Below are 12164 nucleotides of genomic sequence, written 5' to 3'. Positions count from 1 at the left end.
GAACATAAATCCAGAGAACATAAATCCACAGAACATAAATCCAGAGAACATAAATCCTGTGTGAAAACAGGATGCAGGTGAACAAGAAACAGGCAAAAATCCAGAGAACATAAATCCAGAGAACATAAATCCACAGAACATAAATCCAGAGAACATAAATCCAGAGAACATAAATCCACAGAACATAAATCCACAGAACATAAATCCACAGAACATAAATCCAGAGAACATAAATCCACAGAACATAAATCCACAGAACATAAATCCAGAGAACATAAATCCACAGAACATAAATCCACAGAACATAAATCCACAGAACATAAATCCAGAGAACATAAATCCAGAGAACATAAATCCAGAGAACATAAATCCACAGAACATAAATCCACAGAACATAAATCCACAGAACATAAATCCACAGAACATAAATCCAGAGAACATAAATCCACAGAACATAAATCCACAGAACATAAATCCATAGAACATAAATCCACAGAACATAAATCCACAGAACATAAATCCAGAGAACATAAATCCAGAGAACATAAATCCACAGAACATAAATCCACAGAACATAAATCCAGAGAACATAAATCCACAGAACATAAATCCACAGAACATAAATCCACAGAACATATATCCAGAGAACATAAATCCACAGAACATAAATCCACAGAACATAAATCCACAGAACATAAATCCACAGAACATAAATCCAGAGAACATAAATCCACAGAACATAAATCCACAGAACATAAATCCAGAGAACATAAATCCAGAGAACATAAATCCACAGAACATAAATCCACAGAACATAAATCCACAGAACATAAATCCACAGAACATAAATCCACAGAACATAAAGGTGAACAAGAAACAGGCAAAAATCCAGAGAACATAAATCCAGAGAACATAAATCCACAGAACATAAATCCACAGAACATAAATCCACAGAACATAAATCCACAGAACATAAATCCAGAGAACATAAATCCAGAGAACATAAATCCACAGAACATAAAGGTGAACAAGAAACAGGCAAAAATCCAGAGAACATAAATCCAGAGAACATAAATCCACAGAACATAAATCCACAGAACATAAATCCACAGAACATAAATCCACAGAACATAAATCCAGAGAACATAAATCCACAGAACATAAATCCACAGAACATAAATCCACAGAACATAAATCCACAGAACATAAATCCACAGAACATAAATCCACAGAACATAAATCCAGAGAACATAAATCCACAGAACATAAATCCAGAGAACATAAATCCACAGAACATAAATCCACAGAACATAAATCCACAGAACATAAATCCACAGAACATAAATCCACAGAACATAAATCCACAGAACATAAATCCACAGAACATAAATCCAGAGAACATAAATCCAGAGAACATAAATCCAGAGAACATAAATCCAGAGAACATAAATCCACAGAACATAAATCCACAGAACATAAATCCACAGAACATAAATCCACAGAACATAAATCCACAGAACATAAATCCAGAGAACATAAATCCACAGAACATAAAGGTGAACAAGAAACAGGCAAAAATCCAGAGAACATAAATCCAGAGAACATAAATCCACAGAACATAAATCCACAGAACATAAATCCACAGAACATAAATCCACAGAACATAAATCCAGAGAACATAAATCCAGAGAACATAAATCCACAGAACATAAAGGTGAACAAGAAACAGGCAAAAATCCAGAGAACATAAATCCAGAGAACATAAATCCACAGAACATAAATCCACAGAACATAAATCCACAGAACATAAATCCACAGAACATAAATCCAGAGAACATAAATCCAGAGAACATAAATCCACAGAACATAAAGGTGAACAAGAAACAGGCAAAAATCCAGAGAACATAAATCCAGAGAACATAAATCCACAGAACATAAATCCACAGAACATAAATCCACAGAACATAAATCCAGAGAACATAAATCCAGAGAACATAAATCCACAGAACATAAATCCACAGAACATAAATCCACAGAACATATATCCAGAGAACATAAATCCACAGAACATAAATCCACAGAACATAAATCCACAGAACATAAATCCACAGAACATAAATCCACAGAACATAAATCCAGAGAACATAAATCCACAGAACATAAATCCACAGAACATAAATCCACAGAACATAAATCCACAGAACATAAATCCACAGAACATAAATCCACAGAACATAAATCCAGAGAACATAAATCCACAGAACATAAATCCACAGAACATAAATCCACAGAACATAAATCCACAGAACATAAATCCACAGAACATATATCCAGAGAACATAAATCCACAGAACATAAATCCACAGAACATAAATCCACAGAACATAAATCCACAGAACATAAATCCAGAGAACATAAATCCAGAGAACATAAATCCACAGAACATAAATCCACAGAACATAAATTCATTTTTTAAAAGCTCCACGTAGACATACTTATCGATGAACATTTGTAAACAAAACTAGTAATGTCACTGTGTACATACAGTACAAGTGTGTTTAGAGTCCAGTAAATGTAAAGAATGCATCGAAATGTTTTCCAGCAGACTTTAAGCACACACATTTAGTATACCACAAATACAATCTCAGTGTATTTTCATTGAGTACATAAGATGTAAACGGATTTGCAGTATAGTTAGGGTTAAATAAATGTAATACAAATAAATTTGAGTATATTTATTTTTCACTGGGGTTAGCGCTCTGTGAACAGGCCTTCTGAGAAATGACAAAACACAGTGCATCTGTAGGCGGTAAGACAGTTTAAATTGACAGACAAAACCGTAGAGATCGACTCATATGTCGTTTTCCTGATCAGTTTTTAACATCGGATTGTCCGATAAACTGCGCCATCTGGTGGCCGTTTTGAGAATTGCAACATCAACAGCGTGCACAGCTTACTTGATTTGCTTTAATCATTCACCTTTATTAAACATTACAGCCATAAATGCACAAATTAGATGTGTTTTACATAAATGCCTCATATGTAGTTTATTCAGCTTGACTCTTAAGAAATGATGGTGCCAAATCTGACATTTCTAGCCTTAAATCTCCTTTAAGTTAAATAAGCATTAATTCACTGATGAACATCTGAATAAACATAACTCTTTGAAAATGTATTATTTTATCATGTCCGCGAGCGACCGCTGTTCAGTAAAGTTTTCAGTAAATGTAAATACAAGCAGCTTTTTAATAATTCTTCTGACATATCAGTTGAGAAACGCAAGGATGTACACGTTGTTTTGTGTGTTACTTTCCAGATTGTGTATTTATTCCTGTTTCCCATTCAGTATAAAATATTTGTACACTTTTCATAATACAGTAATAGAGCCGAATGGTCATATGCCTCGTTTAGATGTATTTTATTCACATAGTAGGCTAAAATGCTTATTGTTTTGCATGTGCTTTTATAAAAACACTTTCTTATGGCCATATGGCAATGTTTTTGCTGTGAAGCTTACGTGGATGTTACTAAACAACAAGCAGAGCGAATCAAATCGAACACGTTTTGTTGTTTTTTCAAGCTGTAGGCCTAAGTGTTTCCTGTGTCTCTACTTGCTGTGTATTTGTTTTGTTTTGCTGCATCATAACTTTCACAACTTTTGGTAACTTTCATTGACTGCAATAAACCTCAGATTTCGTTAGATGCATGTTTAAATGAAGTTTTGTTTCATGTTCTCTGGTTATTTTGTGACGTTTTTTTGTCAAGAGCCTTACAGCAAGTCAAAAGAACAATGAGCAGCTGAGGTGGTGAAGGGGTTAACACAAATTTATTATAACACAACACAGGATTAAAACAAAAACCCACGATGGGGGGTGACAAAGACAAGACTAAATAATATATATAACAAAAAGACATGAAAAGACTTCTCACGAGGGGGCAAAAACTAAACTAAAAACCAAACCGACACAACGTCTTACAAACAGGCAAGGAAAGGAAATCCAAGGAGAGAGGTGTTAACAAGAACTACAGCACACGACACGGTAACACCACGAAGCTCACATGGCACATTTACATACGAGTACATACAACGCACAAGCACAGGACACCAGACACGAGGATGTTTAATAGGGGAGACAGACAAAGGATAATTAATAAGGACCAGATGATAGGGATGAACACTCAAGTAAAGCTAATGAGGAAACGAGATGGCGGAAACTAAGACTCAGACCGGAGAGAGAGTATAGCAAGCAGTAGGATCACTATCTCTCCCTCCTCGCACAACCTAAGGCCATGCCATGACTCCGCCCCAAGACCAAGAATAGACATGACAGGATAGCAGAATCATGACAGAGAGGAGAGGTGTTGTTTATGTGTTTTCCTCAGAGATAAAAGTCAAATAGGAGAAGAAAGACAAAAAGACAAAAATGTAATGTAGTGCCCACTGTCCTTACTTACACATACACAAAGAGTCAACGTTTCAGTCAACGTTTCACATTTTATTCATGCATAAATAAGTGATGCAACAATGCATTACTCATTTTTGTCATTACCAGCATGCATGTTCTCTCTAGATGCACAAACACAAGATATAAAAAAAGATAAACAAAAAAATAAACAAATGAAACAAATAAAAACTTGGATGTATGTTTTATTTAAAAACAGCTTTTGCAAGAAACTGCTGGCTCACATCCTCAGTTCATGTTTTCTGTATGATTAGAAATATATTTACACAAATGTACAAACATACAGTATGTACATAAGTAGGTTTAAAGCAAGTTGAGAAATACAAAAATGAGTTATAACAAACAACAGGAATCCAAACCAAAGAAAATATGAATATTATTGGGTTTGGCAATCTGTTCCCTGCCCACCATTCCTTTACACTGAAGGAAACAAATTAAAATAAGTAATAACCATTTTCTTATTACATGTTTCTACATGATTCCATGTTAAGCAACATAAATGAGCTATGGTGTTGAGTTGGGTATTATTAAATAGTTATAAACAACAGTCTCTGAGAAATAACCCTGTCAATCAACCAAAAAGTTTAGTGGCTGGATTACAAAATTAAAAAGAATCCACTTTCTGTGTAATTGAAAAAAAGTTTTATTCATACTTTAAAAGTAAAAGATCAAATAAAAATTACATAATCAATGACCTAAAAATTCATCAACTGAAGCCAATTACTCTGTCTGCCCTTCCACCTTACCTTGGGATGCCCATATAATCCCCAGCTCCAACTGGATGCCAACATCTCATAGAATCAGAGCAGAGATCACGCCCATCCCGAGGATACCTGTGTCTGACAGATGCAGATGCGTGAAACGTTTACTCTGTGTGTGTGTTTAGGTAATAGATGCAAAGCCTTTTAATGGGCAACATATAAACAATTACAAACAACACCTCAAGGCTCTTGACAAAATAACACCAGAGAACATGAAACAGATCTTTATTTATAAATGCATCTATCGACATCTTAGTTTTATAAGTAGTCATTGATTATTATGAAAAGTTGTGAAAGTTACGATGCAGCAAAAAAAAGGAAAACAAAACTGTCACGGTTCATGGATCCGTGTGTTCATTCCTGCTTGTTTGTCTCATGTCTGTTTGCTGATTACTGTTCCCTTAGCACCAGGGCGTTGATTAGCAATCAGCTTGGCGGCACCTGTAGTGCATTGCCGGCTGCCTATATCTGCACTGCTATCCCTAAGCTCCTCGTTGTGACTCTTGCTCATTGTTCACCTAGTCTCTTGTCAGGGGATAATCATATTGCTGAGGACTACCAGTAGTGTTTGGATCTTCGGGATGGTTGGACTCAATCTATAACGATCGAAGATCAGCTTCTAGAACCTACTCACTTTGTCTTCCTCCCACTATTCCTGTTTCCGCTCTCCTTATTATATTAAATCTGTTTACACTTGCAACTGGATTCTTTGGTCTCTCAATCGTGACAAAAACACACACACCAAGCTGACACAGTGTACAGCTTGGAAATAAATGACAAAACAACGATACATGAGCTCGATTTGGTTCGCTCTGCATGTGGTTTAGTATCATCCACGTAAGGTACACAGCAAAAACATTGTCATTTGGCCATGAGAAAGTGTTTTTATAAAAGCACATGCAAAACAATCAGCAATTTACCTTATTGTGTGAATAACAGACATCTAAACGGGGCATATGACCATTCGTTTGTAATACCTTAACGAAATAATTAATCAAAAATGAGCTGAAGAGCAGACTACAACACTCACGCCCACAGCAGAACAAACTATGAATATTCACACTAACCCCGCCCACTGAAACAGTTTTTCACGGAAACTGAATATTACACAACACCGGTACGTTTACTTCAATTCAGAGTGTTGATAAATATTACTCACATCGGCAGTTTTGCTTGTGCAGTCGGTCTCGATCCCTCTTGAGGAACAACTTTGAAGCAAATCCTGCTTGTACTGTCCCAGGTTGAAAAAGCACTCTGGTTTGTGTGATTCGCGCAAACAAGCAGGTTTTTACTCCTGGTTTCTGAGAGAGTTCCGTCTCTTACTAGGATTGGACTCTATGCAGCAACTAGCAGCAACTGTCCACGAACTTTGGCCATGCCGTTTTTGACACCACTGTCGCTTGTGAAAACAACAATGGCGGAGCGCAGAACTGTGTAGATTAAGGGACGGTAACATTATAATAAAATCTGCTTTGGACATCACAACCGGAGCGAAATCTGAATGGCTCTCTCGCATGATTGCAGGGAAAGGCACACCAAAACAAACTCACTGGGTTCTTATTTTTCATGTTTTCTAGATTCACCCGGGACCTGATTATAGCACTTAAACTTGTTTTTGCTTTTTCACAGCTGCTTTGATACAATACAAATAAAGCACTTTAAACTTGACTGGACTATATAATTAGATATTACATATCATTTTGTAGTAAAACGTAGTGTTACACATTTTATTGGAGAAGAGTTATGTCTTTTTTTTAAATCACTTTATTATCACATGATTAGAAACACCACATTAATTAACGTAACATGTTTGCACTTACACAAGTGTGTCCCGTCAGGTTAGAAATATTACATGCTCATCTTCACACACACTAGAACACTAGGGCCAAAAACAGGAAATAGTAGATATATTTGGATGCAGCCAAAAAAACTACAAGGCACTACAAAACACATGGCAGAAACAGGAAGTGACTGAAAAGTCCAAAATAAGAGGGGAACACAGAACAGATGGTGACAGCTCTGGTTACCCGTGTGTCAATTAAAACAAATGCAGGAGTGACTACCTGTTCTGAACACACAAGCAACGATCATTTGGTGAATTCAATCTCTCATTTAAATGCGCTGGTCATTGTGTGTATGTGGCCAGTGACCTCTAGAATTGAGTGAGCATACCTGGCACTGCTGGTCAGGACCTCAGGTCATGAAGGTTTATTCTTTTATGTGGACAAATGCCACCTCCACAGGATGCACCTGAAACATGTCCAGGAAACATGGCACGTATGGTCACACTGTTCTACAAGTGGGTTAGAGCGTTATGGGAAACATTATCAATCCTGACCAGAGATAAGAAATGGATTTCAAGAGAACCTTTTATAGTTGGTCTGGCGATGTTAAGAGAGAAATGTGTTTGTCCTCCTGGTGGATGATTATACAGAATGGGTGGAGCCGACAGTCATTGACCCCTCACAGTCAATAACAAGAAAGAAAGAAAGAGAGAGAGAGAGAGAGAGAGAGAGAGAGAGAGAGAACAGTGAAGTGACCGTCCACAAGATCCTGTGTGTGCTTTCATCAGATGACTTATTCTTGTGATATTCTGTTCTGATAGAGTCGTGTGTGTGTGAGGAGCGAACATGTGGGATATATCCGCCTCTGGTCTGGTGTTGAGATCTGGTTTTGGTCTCTGTCGCTGCTCATTTGTTGGAGTCCACGTGAGATGAGGCGCTTTTCTCCCAGGAGAATGAGGACGCTGACGGCACTGTGCTGCGCTTTGACTTTCTCAATGCTGGTGTTGAGTTGCACGCTGGGAGAACCCTCGCTCTACTTCTTCAGAGTGCTGTTGGGTCTGTCCGACGGCTCATGTGCCTGTTCACGCTGCATCTCTCACCTGAATCCCCAACGTGATGAGGACGGCTGGTTTATGGAGCGTTTCAATCACTCCTTCAAGCCGCTGCTGTCCAGATCAAACGGGTTCATCTCAGATGACACGTACAGATGGTGGCAGGTGAGCACAACACACGTCTACAGACTCACCGCATCACTGATCATGTCGTCATGTAGCAGACGCTTTAATCCAAAGACACTTACAGATGAGGGAAACAATGGAAGCAATTGAGTGCAATCACTGATATAGCCCAGAATATGATCATCAAAACAGTCATAAAGAAGTGAAGGAGAAATTATTGACAGCACAATGCAATTGTTTCTCTTCACACGTACAATTTAAGCATATAATGTGCATTTGTTGTTTTATTATAAAAACCCAAAGATTGAATAATTCTTCACTTTAAGATTGACTTGTGGTTTAAATCATTTAAACGTGCTTTGTGGTTTGGCCATATGATCAAATTTGTTTTGATTATGATTACAAAGCAAAACATTCTACATACAAAAAAATAGATTTGTGGTTTATGGCCTGGATGTGTGTTGGATATCCCGGCCTGAATTTGTTTCCCAGTCCGGCCCTGATGTGACATAGACGTCCTTACCCTGAAAACATCACTGTATTGACCTGTTAAAGGTCATGTGATATCACCCCTACATCATGTCTGATTCAAGCACATGTCATGGAATGAGGTTCATTCCTTCTTCAGTCCATGTGTGAAAGCAAACAGTCATGACAGAAGCGAGCTGACTGTGAAGAGATGACTTCACCAGCATGTGACATGTGTACATTGATGACGGAAAACATTAAGATGTGTTAAATAGTGCTGATGGAGCTGGAATGAATCAGTCAGATGTATTTAAAGGCCTTTTATCATGTCTACTATACACACCGGCCTGTCACACTGCACCTCTCGTCACGCCAAGAATTGAACAATAAAGAGTTGAGAAGCTACATGACCGTCACATGACAATCATCAGATCATCACAGCAGTGTCTGAACACAGAGAGCTGTGACCAATCAGAGAGCAGCTTTCAGTCACATGTCACTCATGTCTTCACACATATATTAAACAACATACAACTTATCTCAAGAATAAATGTTGACGTACAATAAATCTTTCCTTATTATCATGTAGTTTAATATTTACATTTATGCATTTGCATCAGAGTGACAAACAGTGCATTCAGACCACACATCAGGGGTCTCCCTCATAAAACTGTGCGTAGGATCCTTATTAAAGTGTATGTGCGCACGAAAGGCCAAAATGGGGTACGCCAAAAAATATTCAGACTATAAAACTGTGCGTATGCACACCTGTGAGCAATATTCACTTTATAAATCACAGATCACCTGACAGTGTGTGTGCGTTAATCAGCCTCATCTCCCCCATGTACACGCACACGCACCTCATGCATACTGATTCCTATATTAATTAGAGGTGCTCCGATTGATCGGTGGCCGATCATAATCGGCCGATAATCACTTTGGGAAGTATGATCGGCGGTTCTCTAAAAGGCCGATCCAGAAAAGCCGATCAGATGACGCATAATTGACGAGACATTTATTTTACGCGCTATGAAAACTGCTTCACCGGTCTGGCAATTCTACAAGGTGTGTGAAATAGACAATGCTTTATCAATCTGATGCGTGTGTACTATGTGAATTCCACGATGCGAGATTTTTACACCAACAACCTCTTTAGACGTTTGAGGGTTAGTCACGTAAAGGAGTGCGAGTAGTTTTCAAAGTTAGCCTCGCGCAGAGTGAGCGCGCAGTTCAGCAGCTCGAGCGCCACTCAGATGCACAGATCGTGTGTTTCTATTCATGATCTTACTCTCAAATGTCTGCTCAGTTTTGCTAAACGCGCATGTGGTCAACAGAGACTCGAGATGCATCCATCACTCCCCGCATACACACAGGCGCGATGTGGTGCCGTCTTTACAGAGTTTTTACTTCATAAAATAGCGTCTTTTTAGATAAATAATAGCTTTCAGTGAGTGGAAAAATATCTCTAACTGCGTTTTCTCTGTTCACTGAAGCAGCACATATATCTGACCCTGGACAACAAAAGAAGTCTTTATGGGTCAATTTTTCGAAATTAATATTTATACATAATTTGAAAGCTGAATAATTAAGCTTTCTATTGATGTATAAGTTGTCATGATATGATCATATCTGGCGGAGATATACCCGTTTACAACTCTGGAATCTGAGGGTGCAAAATATTCAAAATATTGAGAAAATTGCCTTTGAAGTTGTTAATAAGAGGCCCTGTTAATGGCCATCCACTCACATAAATAAAGTTTTTATGTATTTAGCATATTGAATTTACAAAATGTCTTCGTAGAAAATGATCTTTACTTAATATCCTAATGATTTTTGGCATAAAAGAAAATTCGATCATTTTGACCCTTACAATGTATTTTCGACTATAACTAAAATATTCCCGTGCTACTTAAGACTGCTTTCGTGATCCAGGGTCACATATGACCAAACCACAGCTTTCTTGTTAGTAAAAAACACCTTTTACAGGCACCTGTCATTGTTATTGTATGGACATAAGAACATAAACATTTGCTTGTAATTAGATTATTATTTTATGTCCGACAACTGAAACATTGAATAATAAATGAAAAGTCTAAGTCTAGCACAACCTCTCCTCAGCTGACAGTAACAGAGACATTTTTTAAAGCATCAACCCTACTGCAAGGACAGTAAGAAGCATAAAGAAACATCAGATTATCAGATAAAATAATGTAATAAATTTGTTTTGATCACGGCCACTTTATACTGTGGAAGACAAAGGGTGTCTGGGACTCATGTCACATGCTGCTATGTTTTATGAAAATATGTGGTAACACTTTCCTTGAAGCATGTATGTGTAATTTATTGTAAAAGTAGTTTTCAAGCAGTGTGATGCACATTTTAATGTTTTGTAATGTCTAATAGATAATTGTTATTACAGTTAATACATTATAACACTAAGCAATTCATTGTAACACACATTTTAAATTGGTTATAATTCTTTACAACTACATATAATGCATTACAACACACATTATGAATATTAATAATGGATTTTACCCTTTAATAACTCTTTATAATGCATTATACATACATGCTTTAAGGAAAGTGTTACCAAATATGTTACTTACTAATATTCATTTGTTAATTCATGAGACTTTCTCTTGTGGTACTGAGAAAGCTTCAAATAGTTCCTGTAATCGGTGATTGGTATCGGCCGATACAGCTTTCAGTGATCGAGGATCGTTGATCGGAGCACCCCTTATATTAATAAGCCTGGCATCCAATCCACTTGTTAACCCTGACGTCATGCACCATAATGAACTATTTCTGGATCAAACCGCTATCAGATGCCATAGGAAAACAACTGCTGAACACCCCCGATCCCATCCTTTATCTCCGTAAGGAAATCACAAATGACCACACAAGATTTACAAATCAATAATTGTTATTATAATATTTCTATTAAAGCAGAAGGTTTCTATGTTTACAGCACCAGACTGATGATTAACAGCTCATTAAATCACATCATTATCAGCGGTGTCCTTCACCTGAGAGAACATTTGAAGACATCATTGTAAAAGACCAATGTTTCTTCAGTCCTGTTGTGTTATGAACATGATTATAGTTTGGACTGATAATGAGGACAGACAGAGAAATGATTGTGCGAGAGCTTGACGGCTGTATTTCCACACTTTACATGTGATGATGATGCACACTATGTAAATAACATATATTTAGTATTTACACAGTCACATCATCTCCTCCTCATGCGCTCATAGTGCGTGTGTTTGACAGCAGCGATTAAATATTTAGATTGAATATGTATTTAGGATTTTTGAATATTTTAGGATTTCAGTTGGATTTTACAAGAAGGTGCATGAAACATTTATCAATTCAAGAGCAAATAACTCCAAAATTAATCTTTGTGATGATGTGGATCTTTAAGAGTTATGAGGTCAAATTAAATATGTGAAGCATTAATGGTTCCTTTTTAACACACTTATTTATTTATTTATTACAGGGACAATG

The 12164-nt window shown here is 37.2% G+C and overlaps 1 protein-coding gene across 7 annotated transcripts in view; it reads left to right on the top strand.

Annotated features, from left to right (window-relative positions):
* The window catches only part of LOC130415353 (CMP-N-acetylneuraminate-beta-galactosamide-alpha-2,3-sialyltransferase 1-like), a 62361-nt gene that overhangs the window by 35944 nt on the left and 14253 nt on the right, over positions 1 to 12164 (top strand). For 6 of the 7 annotated variants that reach the window (XM_056740992.1, XM_056740990.1, XM_056740986.1 and 3 more), the window contains one exon: positions 7830 to 8225. In XM_056740992.1, coding sequence (XP_056596970.1) covers positions 7830 to 8225 — 396 coding nt within the window. Of the gene's footprint in view, positions 1 to 7711; positions 8226 to 12164 lie in introns of those variants that run through there. The other variant, XM_056740989.1, reaches the window with a different exon arrangement.

The sequence above is a fragment of the Triplophysa dalaica genome, chromosome 25, assembly GCF_015846415.1.
Source record: "Triplophysa dalaica isolate WHDGS20190420 chromosome 25, ASM1584641v1, whole genome shotgun sequence".
Taxonomy (NCBI): domain Eukaryota; kingdom Metazoa; phylum Chordata; class Actinopteri; order Cypriniformes; family Nemacheilidae; genus Triplophysa; species Triplophysa dalaica.
This window is presented reverse-complemented; position numbering and strand designations above follow the sequence as displayed.